The sequence below is a fragment of the Phyllosticta capitalensis genome (assembly GCF_038381095.1).
Source record: "Phyllosticta capitalensis strain CBS 128856 chromosome Unknown BKA78scaffold_11, whole genome shotgun sequence".
In the NCBI taxonomy this organism is placed as follows: Eukaryota; Fungi; Ascomycota; class Dothideomycetes; order Botryosphaeriales; family Phyllostictaceae; genus Phyllosticta; species Phyllosticta capitalensis.
Window position 1 is genome coordinate 199,873 of NW_027117449.1, and position 19,233 is coordinate 219,105.

Here is a 19,233-nt window from a genome sequence, read left to right on the forward strand (position 1 = left end):
GCAACTGACCACCTAACTAAAGTACCCACCCTCGCTATAGCATTTGACATTCCATGGTAGATATCCATGTTTGCTTCCTGACTCGCTAATTCTTCTATCTCGTGAATGTGAACGCAAACGCCGCTGTTGTCTTTGTGTTGCGGTGCGTTGCCTTTTTTTGGTTCAGTGTTTGGTCCTAGTGTTAAATAGTTTTGTTGTATGGACCACGCGTTTGCTCTTCAAGTGCCCGCACCACGTTTGTCCCCCTTCTGGCTGCAGTCAGTCTTCCCCCTCGTCTGATCATTTTCTACTGACTTGAAAACAGGTCAACGCCACGCCTCGGGCCTCCTCCACCTCCTCCTCCTTACCCACTCATTCACCTTCACATCCAGGTCTTGTACCATCTCTTCCACAAACGCCGTCGCTCCATCGTCGCCTTTGCGTCATCACTTTGCGTTTCTCGCGCTCGACTAAGCATAAACGTCGACTGCATCGATACGGACGAGGAAAGAATTTGTGCTCGTCCACTTTTTCTCTTTCTTTGCGTTGCCTCGGAGCAAAGTTGGACACTGCCCTATGAGCAACGACCCAACGGCTTCCACACACACACACACACACACACACACACACACACACACACACACACACACCTGGACGAGCGCCGAGCTGGACTGTCTGGTTGGCTGGCTCGCGGCTTACCATCACTCCTCATCACTGCCGCTTGCTCTGCCTTTGCCTTTGCCTTCGCCATCGCCATCGCCATCATCATTGCTGTAGGGTACTCGCCCTTTCTCAAGCTCTGGACCACTTGCTGACTCACTATCCAAGATTATTGAGCAGAGCAGCGCCCTCTCACCGTCGTCTTTGCTTGTGTCTTCGATCTCCCTCCTTCCTTTCGCCTGCCTAGGGAGAGCCTCGACGCATCTATCGATTCATCCACCCACACACACGCCCACGCACTCGCTCACCCTCCCACCCCCACCCACAATCCAACAGCGGCGACATGGTAAACGGCACAACGGCGACAGACGCAACAACGACAATAACGACCTCGACGCCGGCTAGCGCGCCTCCTGCCGCCGCCGCCTTGGGCATGTGGGAGATGGTCCTCGTACAGATGGTCCCCCCGCTCGCCGACACGCGGCTCGAGGTGCGGTATCGAGACGACGATGACGATGCCTTGAAGCTGCATCGTGATGTCGATGCTGGTGATGAGATGCTGCTGGAGGGGCGGGAGGATTGGAATTTGGGCTTGAGCTTGGGGTTGGGATGGGAAAGGGAGTCGGATATGTACCGCGGTGATGGACATGTAGTCTGCAGCGGCCGCGCCAACGACGACGATAATGACGGCTTTGTCAATGGCGTTGAGGTTGCGGCATCGCTCGCTGCTTCTCACACCACCACCACCAGTAGCAGCAGCGCCTCTCCATGTCTACCCACCGCCTCCATCGCGTTCACGCAGCCGCTTGACAATGGCGCCTCGGTCTCCCTCCTCCCCCAGAACAACAACAACACCAGCACGCGCGCCCTCGTCCTCCAGATGCTCATCACCTTGCTCATCTCCATCCTCTCCACCACCATCTACACCATCATCGCCCTGACCCTCTCCCTCTCCCTCGCCAAACGCACCGAACGCTTCCTCCTCACGCAGCGCAAAGCGTCGCTGAAACGGCAAATCCAACGCCTGCGGCACGCCATGACGCGCACTGCCCACGCGCGGCTCGACCGCATCGTCGAGTGCTGCTGCATGCAGCACGGCAATTTCCTGGAGGCGTGCGAGGACGACGCCGTGGTGCGCGCGCTGGAGGACGAGGAGGAACGGCTTGGGATGTTGTTGGGGGAGAAAGAGAGGCAGTTGGGGCGGACGAGGGCGTGCTTGAGGGGGTTGGAGAGGGGGATGGCGAGGGGCACGCTGAGGTGGCGGAGGGGGAGATTGAGGGTGAGGGGGAGGATGGAGAGGTGGTAGAGGAGAGAGGAGAGGGGGAAGAAAAGTAGGTGCTTTTGCGTTTGAGGAAGTAACACGGTGAAGATGATGAGGCGGGTGAGACTGGTAGAGTTGTTGGTGGACGAAGTGAGTGAGATGTAGGTACACGGTGGACGGATGGGGTTGGAACTGGAACCCGCGCGGGGTTGGTTGGTGGGAGAAAAGTGCCTCTTCAAAAAGGGCAGTTGTTGAGTGCTGCTGCTGCTCAACTAGGGCCGCGTGATCCGTTACAACAAGACTGAAAGCGGTGGAAGATTCCACTCATCTGGGCTCTGCCGACTGTCTTACGCGAACGAAAAGCAGGCAAGGGCATCAATGATGACACGGAAGAAAGAAGCAGCCCACAGGCGCCTGCCTATACATACATACGTTAATTGTCTAATCATTCATTCGGCATCGCGATGTCCCCCCATCGGATGCAACAGCACCATCTCTCCCTTTCGCCAGCCTCTTTCTTTACCGCCGCATCATTCAAAATACAGCCAGCCTCGTCTCCCGGCTCCGCGTCTCAAAGAGTTCGACCGCGTTGCGGCGCCACCACAGAGCGTGTGAATCTTACAGCAGAAAAGGGGTGCAATTCCAAAAAAGACTTGACGCGAGAGCAAAACCCAAGAAAAATTCTACCCGGCCCCTCCCGGATGCTTTGATTGCCGTTGATCCCCAGATTGACGCATAATAGGAAAAACCAAGGAGGATGAGAAACGAGCTGGACGTCTGCAAAAAACATGACGGTAATCTCTTTTTGTTTTGTTATTGAAAAGGGAGGAAAAAGACTTGATTGGGTATGTGTGCCTGGCCTGTCCCAGCCAACCGCATTTGCTTCTCCTTCTGTGGAAGCAAAGAGCAGTACAACACCTCCGTCCGTGTCTAATCAACACTTGGCAAAGTATGCAGTGGATTCCATCCACATGTCCCAAAGATGGCGCCGCCGCGTCTCGCGCACCAACGACGACGAGTCGAAACAAGCGTTTGAAGAAATCAAAATGCTGCGCTTCTGCTGCTCCTTAATCCAGGTCCTCTGGTCTCTTGACCGGACTCTGGCGGACGGGTGTTTGCGTCTCGCTGAACAAAAGACGGTCTGAATCTCGTACTGGCTGAATGCTCAGACTGTTACGGACACGACTGCTGGAACCAGGGAGGCCTACCCGCTCATCATCCGGTTCGGCGCTCAGCACAGGTTGATAATCCTCTGCTTGCAGCCGGGCCTCGAGGCGCGCATCTTCGTGCATCCTCTTCACCTTGATCCAGTTGTACGCCGCAATGCTGCCAATCGTGACCAGCAGCCCCGACACATTGATGGTGGTGAGCCGGTCGTCGAAGACGAGGGAGGCCGCCGTAATGGTGACGATTTCTTTGAAAATGCCGCAAACGCTGAGGGTTACGACGCTTGTACGCTTCAGCAGAGCGAACTCGGACGCGGTCATGAGGAAGGCAAGGGTTCCGGGGAACATGAGAATCAAGACGCTAAGCAACGGGCCCTTGACGGCCCGAAGTTGGGCAAAACCGGCCCAGAGCTCCTGGAAGCCTTCTACGGGAACGGCAATGACGAAGAGACTGAGGAACATGACGGGTGCCAGAAAGAAAATGCTAGAAAAGGGATTGGACGTGGCGGGATTCCGGAGCAGCAGGATCTGAGTCAGCGACCACCGGAAGCCGGAGGAGAGGGCCGAGGACATGATGAGGATGAAACCGAGGGCGTTGAATGCCGTCTCGCCGGCAACCATCATTATCACGCCAATGGTCATGGTCAAGATGATTGCACCCAGCTTCCACGACGGCTTTTCTAGCCGGAAGATGAATGCAAAGATGAGGACGAAACCAAGTACGGAGGATTTGCACATGGCTGTAATTGTCAGCATTGCTTATGGGATTCGTGGAGGGTACGCACTGAAAAAGGTGAGGGAAATAAACTTGAGGCTCATGTTGCCCAGACCAATGTCCAGACCGGTGGCGGCACCGCAAGGGCCGATGCGGGTGCAGTAGAACCACTTTGTCATGAGCGGCTTGTTCGGGTCCATCGGCTCTTCTCGCCGGGGAGGCGACCGAGAAGACTCATGGTGCGAGCTGAGCGAGTCGTGGCGCGGTCGGTATTGCGGAAAGAAGAAGAGGACGAGGGAGGCGAGGGTGAATTGGACAATCATGTGCAGACATGTTGTGAAGAGCGGAAAGGGAAAGTTGAGGTTGGATTGTCCATCCTCACTTGCTGCAAACATCCATTTGTTGTACTATTCGGTAGGTGAGCACGAGCCATGACGGAGCGAGCGGTGGGTCTGGGGATTACGTACGATTGAAATTGATATGGAAAAGAAGTACCTAAAGCACGATTAGTGAAGAGGAGGAGGAAAAAGAATGGGAAACAAACCAAAGGGCAATCAAGGTGATGTTGATGAGAGAGGCCTTGACAAAGGTGGCTTTGGCAATCTTCTCCTCCTCCTTTGAGATTGTGACATCAGAGGCTATGCGCTCGTCGAGACGAGTGTTTCTTCTCCTTCTCCTTCTCCGTTTCCGCCGATCCTTGGAGGTGAGGCCCGTCTCTTCGTCGTCGGTGAGGTTGTCCTCGTCTTCGAGGTCGGAGCTCGAACTATCGGCAGCAAAGTCGAGGTCTTGCTTGTCCTCTGCGGCCTCAGGGATATGCTCCGACATGGTCCTCCGGTGACCCTTTTGCGATCGCAGCGAGTTGGATCGGCCAACGCCAACGGCAGGACTGATGAGCGAGGTGGATCTCCGGCGGGAGTGATTGGTGGTGGTTGTGTTGTTGTCCATGGTTGTAGTCCACGGGGGCGGTCCGTCGGCGGAAGCCCCGGGGAAGGGTGAGGGAGGTTGGAAGCAGCCGTGGCGGTCAAGATGATCGGGACGGGTGGAGGACGAGGCGACCGAGTTGGAAGACGAGGCAAAGGTGGTGAGCGGAATGGCAGCCGTGGTGGTGTTGGGTGGAATGGTGTCGTGTGTGTGTCGGGAGTCGAAGTGAGATGGTGGAAGGTTAGGTTGGTGGTGGGTGTGGGTAGTGCTTGGGCCCTGAGTCTGAGCGGAGCAGCAGCAGTGACAGTCACTCTCTCTCAGATGATGGGCTAGTGCAGTCTTGGCAGGCAGCTAGCTTGATAGGGCCGGCTACTTGGCCCAAGGCGCAGACCGGACGCACTCGAGTCGACCTCTACCACTCTTCTCTCTCCATTTCTGCCAAACACCATCAACCATGGGACTGTTTCCCCTTCTCGCCCAGAGCGCCCAGTCCCAGTCCAGCATCCCGTCTGTTGCCACGGCTCACCGCACGTGGACGTCCCCGCCAGCATGCTCAAGTCATGGGCCGTCAGCTAGGGCTGCTCCTAGTCAGGCACGCCGACCTGACCCAGACCGAGACCAAGCACCCTCGCTGCATCAATTTGCGGGGAAGTCCCGCTAACCTTGACGACGCTCTTCCTCGACCAAGGCCAGCCACCGGTCACTCTGTAAACACACTCACCACTCGGCTGCTTGGCGCTAACATTCAATCAACCCGCCAGAAGCGCTGACGCTGATGCTGTGCTACTACTGCCCGGCCGGTGGGTCGACCATCGCCAACGGGCACTCAAAAAACGAAAATGCTCCGGAACCCGCCATGAGCGCGCAATTGATCAAAATGATGCCATACAAAATATCCTCAACCATGCGTGGATGCTCGCTGCTCGCTCAACTCGGCGCGTATGTCGCCATCCGAAACATGCAACATGCCCAAACTTGCAACCTGATGGAGCCATGATGCACCATGGTGTAATCAACGCCAAAACGCACAAACCACCAAGTCCATCAGGGACCAAATGACGCAACTCAAATCCCCCAGACGCAAGGCACGTCAACCTCCCAGCGGCAACCGGACAACTTCGACGCGTACCCACCGCTTGTTGCGTTCAAACTCTTCGTCGTCACCACTCTTTGCCTCTTCGACCAACCAAACAGCTCTCTCGTCGCCCTCTGCCCCTGGCAAGACGCTCCACCGCTCGTCCCACGCATGCGTCTCGCCACGGCCACTTCTCTCGGTCAATCCCACCCCAACCACCGTGTCGAAAAAGAACTTGACTCCTCCTACGGTCCGTCTCCTCGTCGCTCCCAGCCTCGTAAGTCCCACCGATTTGGCCTCTTGCGCCCCCTCACCCCCTGCGGCTCCCCCTTTGGTGCTACCGCTTCCCCCATCCAAGACGAATCTTACGCTTCGCACTCCTGGCAGCAGCCGCACTGCCTCCCACAGCAGCTTGCGGCACTGCACATAGACGGGGAAGAGCAGTGGCCGCCAATCTCCATCCCACGTCCTCGCCGCCGTACGTGGCGCATAGGTAAACGTAAGGGAGCGAATGGCGCGCACTTGCGGCGGCGAGAGCACCGTGAGACGCTGCGTCAAAGCTGATGGCCGGCACAGCGGTGTCGCAAAGGGAGTCCGCGAGTAGGCGAGGAGCAGCGTTTCGGCGTGGATTTGACGACTGGTGAGGAGGAGCGAGAGAGACGACGACGACGTTTGAGGAGCCACTGCCCCCTGACCATTGTGCACCGGAAAGACGTACTCCCAGATCTGATTCCTTATTTCCGCGGGCAGGCCCAGCAACGACAGGCGCGGAGAGTTGGACTTCTCCACTGTCTCCCGTTCCGACGACACCTTGTGCGTCTGCCGCACTTCCAACGTTTTCGTGGTCGTCATTTTGCAGCCGTTCCGTGGACCTACAACCGGCACCCAGACTTGATCACAAGCTCTTTCACTTCTTTCCGTGCCGTCACCGTTTCCAGCACTTTTCTTTGACCAGCTTTCCTTCTCTTCACTTCAGCATAAACCAAGACCCTATCAACACGGCGCAACAATATTTTGCCAGTCCTCCCGTTCCGTTTCCGTCCCACACACTTCTTCCCGCAGAGGGTCTGATTCCCGTCGCGATCGATTAAGGTTGCGTGCCTTGCTGCGGGTACCTTGCCTCGAGCGTGCCCTGGACTCGGCGGGGCTTGGCTTGGGACGCGGTTCGGCAACGGGCTGGGCTGGTTGGGCTGGGCTCTCGGTCGGGTTGCCCAGGGTTGCTGCAGCAATCGCTTGGCCGACGATTTGAACAAGATCAGACAGCAAGCTCACACTTCAGCTCAGCCGCACGAATAGGGGTAGGCGATGGGGGAGGGCAAAAAGCAAGGTGTCAAGGTGTGAAAGGTATGCAGGGACCTCGGGCTGCGTTGTTGCGATCGCTCGGTGCTGGCTGGCTGGTTTTGCTTGTGACAAAGAAAGAACAGGAGACCGCTTGGGGTTCTCGTGCGTTGTGCTGTCCGGCGCGGCGCAGCGCGGCGGTTGTTTCGAGACGTCTTTTCTCGATTCGATTTCGCTCTTTCTTTGGAAAAAAGGGGTGCTCTGTGCCCCTCCAGCTATTCTCGGCCTCCTTTGGTTTGTCTGCGTGGCCGATTACTGGCCAGCCGCCAAGATATGTTGTCCTGAATTTTGACTTGGGCTGCTGCAGAGCTATTCCTGTCCCCTGGTCCAAAAATGCCAAATCCAGTCGGTCTTCTTGAGCCTCTTGCGCGCGGTAGGTTTATCCCCGTTTCAAGTTCTTGACTTCTTCGAACCCTGTTTTTGCTCTTCTGGTCTTTTGGCTTCGTTTTCCTGCCCCTTCCAAATGTCTTTGATCGTTTTCGTGAGTGCGACTGGAAATGCTGTTCGCCGACCTGGTCAATGCCGTTTCGGTCAACTGCCGCTCTCTTTTCAAGTTGCGCAAGCAAATGTCAGTTGCAACGTTCAATCGATCTCAATGTCGAATGCCGACCGGGCCTGCGCGGAAAGCTATCGAAGCTGCAACCCACGGTTGATCCAGTCCACCTCCCTTTCGCAAAACCGTCCGCAACGACCGAAATTGTTCGCGCTTCTTCGTCGACCTCCCAATTCGCAGTCCTCTTCGCAACCGCTTGGCCGTCACCACCTCGATCGACTGACGCACGTCAGCGCTTGGTCGCAGCCCAGCCGGCCCAGCCTAGCCTTGGCCGCAGGCTTGTCGATCTATATGCGGCGTCTCCCAAGACGCCTGTCGTCGCTTGCTTGCGCGTTGTGTTTGCGCGTCTGCGTCTGGGCGAGAGGCAGCTGGGTTTCGCTTGGGCGCTTGGTGCGCGGTTTTGGGTGATTTTTTGGGCGGAGAGCTTCGAAGGAGGAGGTTGATGTTGGAGCCGGATGAAATGTGGTTACGCGCGTCTGTTGACGTTGCTGATTCCGGATTTCGATCGAACGCGTCGCGGTGGCACGTCGTCCACGGCTTGTTCTGCCTGTTATTCGCCTTGACAGAGCAGCAGCGGACGCCTCGACTGTCCGCGATTGCCGTCGCAAATGGTCCCGAGTCACCACAAAAGTCCAAAAAGAGTCGACAACGTCGATGGCTGACGACGGAAAATGGTCAAGAAGGAATGATGCGTGAGTAGCGGAAGATCTAGCGCGAAATTCGCAGAGATATAGGTAGGTCGGGCAGGCAAAGGCCAAGGGTCTTGGGACCTTGGATGAGAGAGCGGAGACGAAGGTGGTATAGTAAGAGGAGTAGGAGGAATAGGTAAGCAGGATTTGCCTAGAAGACAGCCCAGTCGTCGGAGCTCACTTCACGGACCGGGGCGGCAGGGCGGCGGCGGCGACGGATGGTGGTCAAACGTCGCAAGCCAAGGGTTCTGGTCCTCGACCGCTTATGTGTGGGAGAGAGGAAGGTCGAGCAGCTTCTTTAGTTGCTAGGACTGTGCTGTGGCGGGTAGCAGGTAGCCTGGGTCCGAGCCTCGTCTTCTAGACCCCCGCACGCTTATGAAGGAAGGGAGGGAGGGAGAAAGGGCGGGCGTTGGCGGCGGCGGACGGTAGGCAGGCTGCGGTGCGGTGCAGCCAGGGCACACACACACGAGGGGGCCGCCGCATCATAGCACGAGGATGGGATGGTGGATGGGGAGGGAGGGGAAAGGAGCGGAGGAGGGGTAGCACGCGCATCGGATGCAACGCACTCCACAACAGCGTCGTGGATCGATCCCTCCGGTTTCTGGATGTGGCTGATTAACTACCTACATAGCGATCAGAGAATGGGAAACATTGCGACACGAACACGAATGAGGGACGACTGAGTGCTTGGGCAAGCGAGTGAGTCTACTTGGGTGAGTGAGTACGTGGATACATGGAGCCATGTAGCGAGGGGTCATAAAGCATTGGAAGCGTACAAGTTGCGTAGGGACATCATCAAGAATGCGGGGCGTTGAGTGGCTGCGTCAAACACCTACTCCACCGTATCTCTTCACTTCGTTTGGCCTTGTCTCTGCAGCTGTTTGTCTCAGGCTGTCTCGCTGCCTGTGTGCTAACAAAATGCACACAGCCATCATGTCGCCTTGAAGACATACATGAATGTAGGTCCGCCGGTCGTCTCGGTTATGCATATGCGGGCTTGCGTATCTGCACGCGCCCCCGCCGCCACCACCGAGCAGGGGACCTGAGGTGGCCGGCACATGAGGTAGATGGCTGTCTGGAACTTGCGGGAAGAGAGAGAGCGAAAGAGGTGCGGGTATGTAGAGTGACCTCAGCCCAGAAATGGCTTTGGAATTACTCACATACCTCACGGCTTTTTGATATTGTTGCTCTCTGTTGCTGTCTTGTAAGCTGTAGAAGTTTTGGGTGAATGTTGAAGGAAATCGTGTATTGCACTCTGAGTACCATGTTGAATCACATTCCTCTCCACGTCTTCAACCACCCAACTACCTCCCTACATATGTCTAGCTAACCGACCAACCAATCATCCGCCAAGCAGTCAGCGCAAGCACCGTTATTCGTCAGCACGCAATCACTTCCTCCACCTCGTCGATCCCCACAAGCAGCCAGTCATCATTCAGTCATTTCTTGTCGGCGTCAACCAGCTGGCTTCCCCGCACTCCACGACGGCGGACCGTCTCCACACTGGATCCAGCTTTTCTCATATGCACCCCAGACGCCATCAACCGCCCCGCTCCCGCCGCTGCTGCACCCCGCGAGGAAGGGAGGGAGGGAGGGACGGTGGGCTCCGGGAATTCCGCCCGTTGTTGGTCGGGGTTTTCGGAGGGAGCGTTGTCGACAACGGCGTTGGTCGCTCTTCATCCTGTTGCTGCTTGAGAGACATGCGTGCGCTCGAATTGTTGCGGTACACAACGACTAGACTTCACGACGTCTCTCTTTTCGCACGCCTCCTCCCTTCTACACAACAGTCCCAGGAACCCGCCGATAGCTACCTACGTTCCCTCGCGTGGGGCCGCTTGACATACATCATGCCATGTGCTTTCAAGCCTTTCTTCCCGTCCCCTCCATCTTCCTACCCCGCGTGCGTTCCGCTGCTCGGGGAATCTAGCCATGGCTCGAAATGGTTACCTACTGTATCGTACAAAAAAGGTACAACTACGCATGCGGTGTGCCCGTCGGACCCGGCAAGTGTCCGTTTGGCTAGCCGGCCCGGCCGTTTCGTTTCATGCGGCGGCTTTGGCGTGCGTTTTGCTGGTTGGGGTGGGAGGGGAGGAGAGAGGGTGGGAAAGAGATGGATTGGCTGACTGAATCAAGGGTTCCAAAGAGCTAGCTCATGGAGCGATTGTGGCGAGGGCAACGTCAAAGTCACAGCAATGGAAAGGAAGCGGTGGTAGAGGTGGAAGTGATAGGGAGAGACATGGGAGAAGAGGAGAGAAAGTTGTTTATTCATTCCAACGCTCGACAAACATCTCTCTCTTTCTCGGTCCCTGCCTGTCCGCCTGGCTACATGTGGGTATAGCGTGGACAAAAAAGCTATCCAAACACATGGAAATAGCACCCGCCCTCTTCCCAATTTTGAGCTCCTCGCTCTATCATTGGCTCCGCGCAATCGTTTCCTCTCGCTCGGTCCGGTGAGGTCCCGCATCTATGTAAAAGGGAGGGGAGGAGGGAAGACGCAATGACGATGGCATGCATGGCGGGGTAGCTGATTCTAGTCTGCTAGACAGGTGTGTCGCGTCGATGGCGTACTGCATTGGTGACGTCTGCCATGTGCAGTAGCAGGCAGGGTAGGGTAGGGTATGGTTTAGTAGGGTTGATTCATTCTGCGTCTGTCCAGCCAGTTAGTCGATCCACACGCATATTTCTTTTGTGCCGACACACTGCTCGACTTGCTGCTGACTGGTCGACCAGGTCGCGGAATTTTCTGATTGGCTCGATGGACGAATATTTTGCGCTATGGTACGCTTGCTTCCTGCACTGCCTACAGCATCGCTTCTTTTCGCCCACTTACCTACCTGCTATAGCTCTACGCACGCCCGAGGTGGATAAACATATGAAAGGGTACAGAAACCATGCTTGGACGCCCCCTGTAGCCCATCTTCTACAAACTCTCATGTCCAAGTTTGCAGAGGTACGCTCTCCAAAGGCGAGAGGCCCGACTACTACTTCATGCGGCAAATAGGACCCAGCCGTTTTGAACTGTTGCCAGCTAGCCATCGAGAAAGATGCGCAAGACTAGTCCCTCTCTCTTGTCTCTTGAGACTGTTTGAGGCGGGTGCAACCGAGTTGATTTGATTCGACTTTTTTGCCTCTCGACGCTACTACTATTAGTTCCTACCCATTTGCCTCATGCAATGTCTATCTGTCTGTCTCTGAGCGAGGCAACGAGTAGGTAAGAAAGCACTCGGGAGGCTTGGTGGAGCAATCAACGGCAGGCAGGGCTGAGCTCGAACACAAAGAGTAAGACGAGGCGAGACGAGAGGTGAGAGGCTGAACAGACCGCAGAGACAGACCTTTCTGAGCCCTCCTCGTCCTCCTCCTCTATGTCTCAAAAGCAAGACAAAAACCCAGCCCACCATCGCAGCCGCAGCCGCAGCCGCAGCCGCCACAACAGCGCAAGCAAGAGAAAACTCCAAATCCAATGTCTGTCTCATACCAGACGAGTGTCTCACACCAACGAGCAATCATTCGAGCTGCTAAAAAGATTGACTGCAGTGCACATGAGAAGCATCTAACCTGCCTCGTGTACAGTCAGTCCAGTGGGCAGATACTAACTCTCAACAGACCAGGACAGAAGATTCGGATTTTGAAGCAAACACTGCTCCGCTCCGCTCCGCCTGAGAGGCAACATTGCTTTTCAGGTCGGAGCCCACTGTGTCACCACCACCGCTGCCACCACCTACAGCTGCCGCCGCACCCGCCGTCTGTCTTGCAGAATCGTGCACAAAGCGCACAACATGATGTGATGCTGACCGGAGCTGTCGTGTGGTGTGGTGTGGTGAGCCGACCTGGGCTGACCCGATAACGCACAAACTGGACGAAGAAGAAGCAGTGATGTGCCAGCCAATGCTCATGCATGTCTCAGTTAGTGATTGATGGTTGGGTTGGGTTTGAATAGAGACATAGATGTGCAGAGAACAGGAGGCGATTTCAGTGCTCAAATTACTTTGTCAACAAACACACAAGGACATGTACGCGTATGTATACATAGCCATGCGTACGAACGTGTGTGTGGTAGCTACATATGTAGAGTAGCTCAGACAACCGGGTATCCCACATCTTTTTGCCAGCGCTCTAAGTCAAAAAGAAAAAAAAAAAGCAAAAAGAAGACCGGTACTCCCAGGCACTCCCATCCCCTCGCCAAATAAGCAAAAGCCCAGATTTTTGTCCGTCGTGATTGGTTGGTGTTCAAACTGTCAACAAGCGTCTGCGTTCTCCTTCTTTTGGAAGTTGGGTCGAGTCTCCTACAAGTGAGCACTCGCCTTGGCCCTGCCGGCACTGCTGTTGCCGTTGACGAGACCGCCCGTCAGGGCGCGCACCTCGTCGCCAATCTTGTCGCCCTCGGTGAAGGGGTCGTACATGCGCTCGCGGATGTAGGCGTCGAGCTGGTCGTCGCTGAGGTTGCGCAGGGCCAACTCGCGGTCGACGCCGTCCTGCTGGGCGGCGCGGATGACGCCGCGCGTGACCGTGACGCTCACTTCGCGGATGCGGCGGATGTCCGGGTAGAGCCAGCTCTCGGCGCGCTCCTCAGGAGTGAGAGCCGTCGACAGCGCCGTCGCAGAGGCATAAATCATGTCTTGGGTGACGTTGACGGCCTTTGACAGAATCGCGCCAAGGCCGATACCGGGGAACACGTACATGTTGTTGCCCTGGCCGGGGGTGAGCGTCTTGCCCTTGAACTCGATGCTCGGGAAGGGGCTGCCGCTGGCGAAGAGCGCGCGGCCGTCCGTGTACTTGATGGCCTCCTCGAACGTGCACTCCGACTTGGATGAGGGGTTGGACAGGGGGAACACAATGGGGCGCTCGTTCAGCTCGGCCACGCGCTTGAGGATCCCAGGGGTAAAGGCACCGCCAATGGTCGACAAGCCCATGAGGATGGTGGGCTTGACATATTCGACGAGCTCGGGCAGAGACTTGATTTGCTTGCCGTCGTTGTCGTCGCGCGCAAAGTAGACCTTGTGGTCGGCAAGCTTGTCTCCGCGGTCGAGGGTGACGAGTCCCTGCCGAATGTCAGACCATGTCATGCCAAAACGAGACGATACTTACGCGAGAGTCCATGAACCAAAACTTCTTGCGGGCCTCGTCCTCGGTGAGACCCTCCTTTATGAAGAACTCGACAATCTGCTTGGCAACACCAACTCCGGCACTGCCAGCACCAAGGAAGACGGCGCGGTGGTCCTTGAGGTCAATGCCTGCGTGCTTGACGGCGTTGACGAAGCCGGCAAGAATGACGGCGCCGGTGCCTTGGATGTCGTCATTGAAGCAAGTGTAGGTGTTTTGGTAACGCTCGAGAGCCGGGAAGGGATTCTTGAAATCCTCAAACTGAATAACGATGCTGCCAATTGTCAGTCAGTGGCTCCATGAAATATCAGGAGACTTACCCAGGCCATCTCTCCGTCAGGGCAGCCATGAGCTCGTCCATAAACTCCTTTTCCTCTTCGGGAGTAACCTTATCTCTGCGGCTGCCCATGTAAAGCGGGTCCTCCCGCAGCTCCTTGTTACCGGTGCCCAGATCCAACATCAGGGGCAGAGTGCGGTCTGGCCGGATGCCGGCGCAAGCCGTGTAGAGCGACAGCTTTCCTACGGGAATACCCATGCCATTGACGCCAATGTCTCCCAGTCCCAGAATTCTCGAGCCATCAGTGACGACGGTAATTTCCACATCGTGCGGCCAGTTTGCAATGACGGCGCGGAGGTTTCCCCGGTCCTCAAACGAGAGGTACATGCCCTCGGGGTGGGTGTAGAGCTTGTGCCATGCCAGGCAAGCAGCTCCTATCGTTGGCGTGTAGACAAGGGGGGTAATCTCCTGAGATGGGGTGAGTATGGGTTCGGGTTCAGGAGACGTTGTCTCGCACCTTGACGTTATCTGCGAGCAGGCGATAAAAGAGGTGGGTGTTTGTGGCGCGGAGATGACTCAGATATTGGTACTTTTCCAGCTCGGCTTCCTTGCTCTCCAAGAGGGCCAAACCTGGGCGCCAGATTAGTGGGGGCTAGAGCAATGGCAGGAGAGGTCGTTACATCTTTTTGCTTGAATCTCATGACTTTCAACGGCAGGTGGGATGAGACCGTATGTTCGGAGATAGCGGCGGGATTCCAAACTGTACGAAGTGTCGTAGTCGCCGGTTCTTTTTGCGAATGAGTCAATGTTGCGCGTAGGAGCTGATTTTGCACCTACGACGAAAGAATTGGCTTGGGCTGAGCATTGGGAGGGTGAGCGGGCTTGCCCGTGGGCATTGGCTGGTCGTTGAAATCGGCGGCCGTCATTGTGTTGTAGAATCTCGACAGAAGCAAGGGACGCGGGGATCTTTGAGGCCAGGCGAGAAGTGGGAGGCGAGCGCGTTTAAGAATTGACGACGGCATGGTTAGGGAGTACACCGAGACGAGGGCCTTGGACGGTAAAGGCGGAAAACAGGTCCCAGGGTAGCCACCAGGTTTGTGAGCTCGTCTTCAGATGTGACGAGAGGGGAGCCGAGCGCGATCAGGGCGGGCAGGGTCGGCGGGAATTTTACGTGGCAGCAAATGAGAGAGGGCTCCGGAGTGAGGTGCCCGTCTCACCACCTGCGAAGCCGATAATCGCGTGGTGCATGCAGGGCAATAACAAGATGCAGAGGGCACGAACAGAAAAGAAAGGGCACTGCGCAGGGGAGCTGGTTACCCCGTTGGGACTAGCGCCCGGTCCCGCCCGATGCGACAGAGGATCGTCTCCTCCGCCTCTCCACCGTCAATCCCCAAACCCACATGGACGAAAAATGATAATGGGTGCCCCAGCATTGGCTGCGCCGTTGGGACGGCTGCCGTCGGTAAGCTGAGTCACAAACTCCTGCTTCGGACTGCGGAGTCGGACTGCTGCATTGCTTCAGCTGGACGGAGAGGCTCCGCTGACGCCCGGACGGCCCCTGGAATGTGTTCAACAATCGTCGTGTCGGGCAGACATGGGGCTCAACGGGCGCTACAGGCGCTTTTTCGACTCGGGTGGAGGCCCTGCAGACGATCAGTTCGACGGAACGCGAAATGAATTTGTCGTCTGTTGTTGGCGCACGACCGCCTGCTGACAATGGACGGCAGCATGTCGACGGTCTAGGCCTCGGCAAGAAAAGGGTCCAAAACAAAATCTTCAACGACTGACAGGACAGGATGCAGCGGCGGGAGGGTTGGCGTGCAGCAGGGCGGACGACGGAAAGGCGTCCGCTGGGCGCGACTCACGACGACTCTCTCCGGTCTGTCGCTAGCGTCCTCCCCGCAAAATGCCGCTAGAGGTTCGATCGCTGCCAAGCTCTCCTGCGCCAAGACAAACAGAACAAACCACCGCCACACCTCTGTGCCTCCACCAGCCACAATGACGTCTCCCACACGACATCATCGCCTTCCTTCCTTGGATCCGTCGCCTTCGTCGCGTTCCTCCACACCATGACGCTCCACACTCCTCTCCGTTGCGACCCGCTCACCTCGCCACCCTCTCGCAGACCTCGCCATGTCGTCCTGCTTTCCATTCTTCCGCTCGCGCGCCGAGGACCGCGAGCCCTTGCTGCCGCAATACAATGATGACACCGCCCTTCAAAGGGAGCTGCACCAGAAGCTGCACTCGTATCAAATGATCAGAGCCCTTGGAAAGGGTTACATGCCGTCCAATGAACAGGCCATTGTAAATCTGCGCACTCTCCTGGCCGCCGACGTCCTCAACCCCACGAATCCAGACCTCAGTGATTCCGGACGCCTCCTCGTAAAGTACACGCGACAATGGCTCACAGAATTCATGGAATTGCTCCAGCACAAAAATAGCAACGACTACATACAAGACTTTATCTGGTTCATGACCAAGTCAAGAGTCTCGGTAGATGTTGACCACCTCGCAGCCAACGCCTCCAAGGCCAAGTCCAAAGCCGATACGGCTGCAGGTAAGTCCGCCCGTCAGAATATTGGATGACACATGCTGACTTGCCGCAGCATACAAAAGCCTGCAGACGGTTGGTTCACTCTTGCTGACCAACTCCGACTTTCGCCGATTCCTTTCCGACATCAATGTCGTTGGCCGCGAGGTCTTCAAGGACACCGCCTTCACCCTGTCGCATGTTGCAGAAGACGTTGGGAAAAAGCTCGAGCCTTCTGAAGAGGAACAAAAACAACTTGAGGGTCCTGGAGCAGACACTGGCCCCGTGCCGACCAAGCAAGATTTGCAGGATGAAGTGGCCGACGTCTCCAAGGCTGTTGGCGAGGGTGCTGCCGAAATCACCAAAGAGGCTTCGCACAGTCTGGTGGAACACATGAGTGGTGATGAAAGGGACACTATGCTTTATCGACTCAAACAGGCCGTTTTGAAGCTCAGGAAACGAGAGGACTACTCCGACTCGGTCTCTACGCTCTCGTTACTCGTGAAGCGCTATGCCATGGTCTACTCGCGTGCATTAGAGCAGACACTCGAGACGGCTCAGGACGGCGTCCACGAGAATGCAGCAATGGACAGGGCAGTGAAAAACTTTTGGAAATTTCTGTCGTCATTCGGAGACCGCAAGCAATGGGATGAGTTGGAGAAAAAGTTCAAACGCGTCATGGAGCACAGTCAGAACGACCCTGAATTTGAAAACCTCATGGTCGATATTGGCAACACCCTACAGAAGCTACTCACGGATCCAGACTTCCTCGAGCACATTGAAGAAAAATTCCAGGAGCTGCGAGCAAAAGCACGCGGAGTTGGGACCGAATCTTCCCTTCGAAAAGACGTGGACGAATTTCTTGGCCAGTTCCAGTCAACCCTGCAGGCCGTACTTCACGACGAGGACATTGCAAAGCTCCTTCGGACCACGACAAAGCTTGTGCATATCCTGTCGCCAAAGCATCACTACGCAAACACGGATCTTTTGACGGATGCCATCAATGTCTTTGTGCCTCTTTTAATCCAAGCCGTCCAATATGTGCCGATTCCTCGTCTCGAGGTCACCACCCCGGACATGGACTTACTCTTGGAAAATCTCATCATCGAGCCTGGCAAGACTGTCAACCACACTTCGTTCCTGCCATATAGACTCCGTGTCGAGACTTACAACGACCTTGAGATTCGCAAAGCCCGCTTCCGCACAACCTCGTCAGTGACTTCTCTCATTACTGTCAAACTCGATGGCCTCACATTTCGCGCTTCTGAACTGGGTTACTGGCTTCGCCTACATTCGCATCCCTTGCTGCGGTTCACAGACTCGGGCATCGCCTCGTTTGCTCTCGACGACCGCGGTATCGACATCCACCTCGACATTGAAGTTGGCCGAGACCAAATGGAAAAGGTCCTCTCGTTGCGCGCCGTCCGCGTGCACGTCCACAAACTCTCCTACTCGCTAAAAAAGTCCAAAGTGTCCTTCTTCTCCTGGCTTCTGCAGCCCATCATCCGCCCCATCCTGCGCAAGACGCTTGAGGTGCAGCTCGCCAGCGCTGTTGCAGACTTTTTGCACACAGCCAACCGCGAGCTTCTCTTTGCGCGCGAGCGTCTGCGTGCAACCCGCATCGCCGACCCGCAGGACTGGCGCACGTTCTTCAAGGCCGTCGCCGCGCGCCTCAAGCCGGCCGAGGACCCAGACGTCGACGTCAGAATTGGCGTCGAGGAGCCTGGCCGCGGCGTCTTCAAGGGCAGATATGCACCCGGCAGTGTCGTCAAGATGTGGCATGAGGAGGCGCAACAGGCAGTGGAGCGCGTCGACGAAGCGCAAGAGGGCGGCTGGCGGAATGAGGTCTTTGATGTGCATGCGGGTCTGATGGCATGATAACTCAACTCTGAGCAGTTGGGGATGGCAGTTTGTAAAGTGTGGTACGTGTACCGTGGTTGCGACCAAAAGTCCAAAACCTCGATTCTTCTTTTTCCTTCTCTCTCTCCTGACTGTGTAAATTGTTTTTCCAGGCGTTTCTTTCACTAGCGAATCAAATTTCATCCAATAATTTTCCGTAGGGTTGAAAGCAACGCAACATATTGTGCAACGCAACGCAATCAGGCCTTTTAAATTTAGGCAATCAATGAATATGGAGGTGATGTTGCGTTACCTTCGTTGCTCTAATTGCTTAGTTGCCCAGAATTACTATATTAGGTAATAAGGTAACATTTTAAAGATCAATTCCTACACCCTTTGTCAGTCATACAAGTCATAAAATAGTATAAGAGAAAGATACTGGTGGGATTGATCCAAACTTGTTTTTTTTTTAGTCGTTTAAGGAGATATCAGCCTTCCCTTTGTGTCACCTAGATAGTAGCACCTACCCAAAAGGGTAATTTTTAGAGGTTCCAGCAACTAGGCAACGAAGGCAATTCAACGCAATCAGTACCTGTATTGAGCAGTCTCAAGCAAGGCAATTGCTAGTAGTGATTGCCCAGAGCAACGCAACGCAATGGACGACGATATTGCGTTGCGTTGTGTTGCTTTCAACCCTGATTTTCCATTCAATCGTTCTCGTTCCACTTTTATCTGTTCTTCATGAGGGTCATTCCCACTCGCTACCATCTTTCCTCATTATACTATCAACCATGGTCGACCTGAACCACAGCTTTTTCTCATCCGAGAATCACAGCGGTTGTTGAGGAGCCCTGAACCACGGACGGACAAACCAGCGGAATATCGGAAAGCATACAAAAACACTTCAAGGACGAGCCCTCCGTTCTTCCCTTTATCAAATTCTGCTTCTTTTACCTCCCTTACACGAGCGAGCAAGTTCCATTCACCGACACCACAAACGTCCAGCACACACTCTCTAGTCCCAAGATGTCTTTCCCTTACTCGCAACGTCAAATACTCTACCCGACAGACGGCCGGGCGTGGTACAACTATGACCCCGATAATCCGACCGGCGAACCCAAACCTCCTCC

General features: G+C 55.7%; 6 protein-coding genes across 6 annotated transcripts; 2 read left to right on the plus strand and 4 right to left on the minus strand.

The window, feature by feature from the left end:
* Positions 1–982: 982 nt before the first annotated feature.
* On the plus strand, positions 983–1,945 carry BKA78DRAFT_299231 (uncharacterized protein; the record flags this gene model as incomplete). Its single annotated transcript, XM_066887026.1, has 1 exon — positions 983–1,945. One exon carries the CDS (start codon positions 983–985, stop codon positions 1,943–1,945), a length of 963 nt encoding a protein of 320 aa, XP_066739543.1.
* Positions 1,946–2,967: 1,022 nt separating this feature from the next.
* BKA78DRAFT_333467 (triose-phosphate transporter family-domain-containing protein) lies at positions 2,968–4,726 on the minus strand (the record flags this gene model as incomplete). The annotated part of the gene is made up of 4 exons (XM_066890083.1): positions 2,968–3,806; positions 3,852–4,188; positions 4,249–4,276; positions 4,326–4,726. 4 exons carry the CDS (start codon positions 4,724–4,726, stop codon positions 2,968–2,970), a joined length of 1,605 nt encoding a protein of 534 aa, XP_066739544.1.
* Positions 4,727–5,522: 796 nt separating this feature from the next.
* On the minus strand, positions 5,523–7,103 carry BKA78DRAFT_37691 (uncharacterized protein). The gene has a single exon (XM_066892851.1). It carries the CDS (start codon positions 6,627–6,629, stop codon positions 5,793–5,795), a length of 837 nt encoding a protein of 278 aa, XP_066739545.1. The 5' UTR covers positions 6,630–7,103; the 3' UTR covers positions 5,523–5,792.
* Positions 7,104–11,288: 4,185 nt separating this feature from the next.
* On the minus strand, positions 11,289–11,839 carry BKA78DRAFT_324620 (uncharacterized protein). The gene has a single exon (XM_066889307.1). It carries the CDS (start codon positions 11,828–11,830, stop codon positions 11,504–11,506), a length of 327 nt encoding a protein of 108 aa, XP_066739546.1. The 5' UTR covers positions 11,831–11,839; the 3' UTR covers positions 11,289–11,503.
* Positions 11,840–12,640: 801 nt separating this feature from the next.
* Positions 12,641–14,729, minus strand: BKA78DRAFT_288270 (uncharacterized protein; the record flags this gene model as incomplete). The annotated part of the gene is made up of 6 exons (XM_066885746.1): positions 14,572–14,729; positions 14,415–14,521; positions 14,252–14,364; positions 13,778–14,202; positions 13,443–13,731; positions 12,641–13,396 (listed from the first exon to the last, which is right to left on the minus strand). Exons 1-6 carry the CDS (start codon positions 14,658–14,660, stop codon positions 12,641–12,643), a joined length of 1,779 nt encoding a protein of 592 aa, XP_066739547.1. The 5' UTR covers positions 14,661–14,729.
* A 1,138-nt stretch (positions 14,730–15,867) lies between these two features.
* Positions 15,868–18,142, plus strand: BKA78DRAFT_333469 (uncharacterized protein; the record flags this gene model as incomplete). The annotated part of the gene is made up of 2 exons (XM_066890084.1): positions 15,868–16,291; positions 16,341–18,142. The coding sequence occupies 2 exons, from the start codon at positions 15,868–15,870 to the stop codon at positions 18,140–18,142; spliced, it is 2,226 nt and encodes a 741-aa protein (XP_066739548.1).
* Between the last annotated feature and the right edge of the window lie 1,091 nt (positions 18,143–19,233).

Bases quoted from the DNA above. Each gene is read 5' to 3' on its own strand.
- BKA78DRAFT_324620 (XM_066889307.1), bottom strand. From the start codon at position 11,830: ATGAGACAGACATTGGATTTGGAGTTTTCTCTTGCTTGCGCTGTTGTG.
- BKA78DRAFT_37691 (XM_066892851.1), bottom strand. From the start codon at position 6,629: ATGACGACCACGAAAACGTTGGAAGTGCGGCAGACGCACAAGGTGTCG.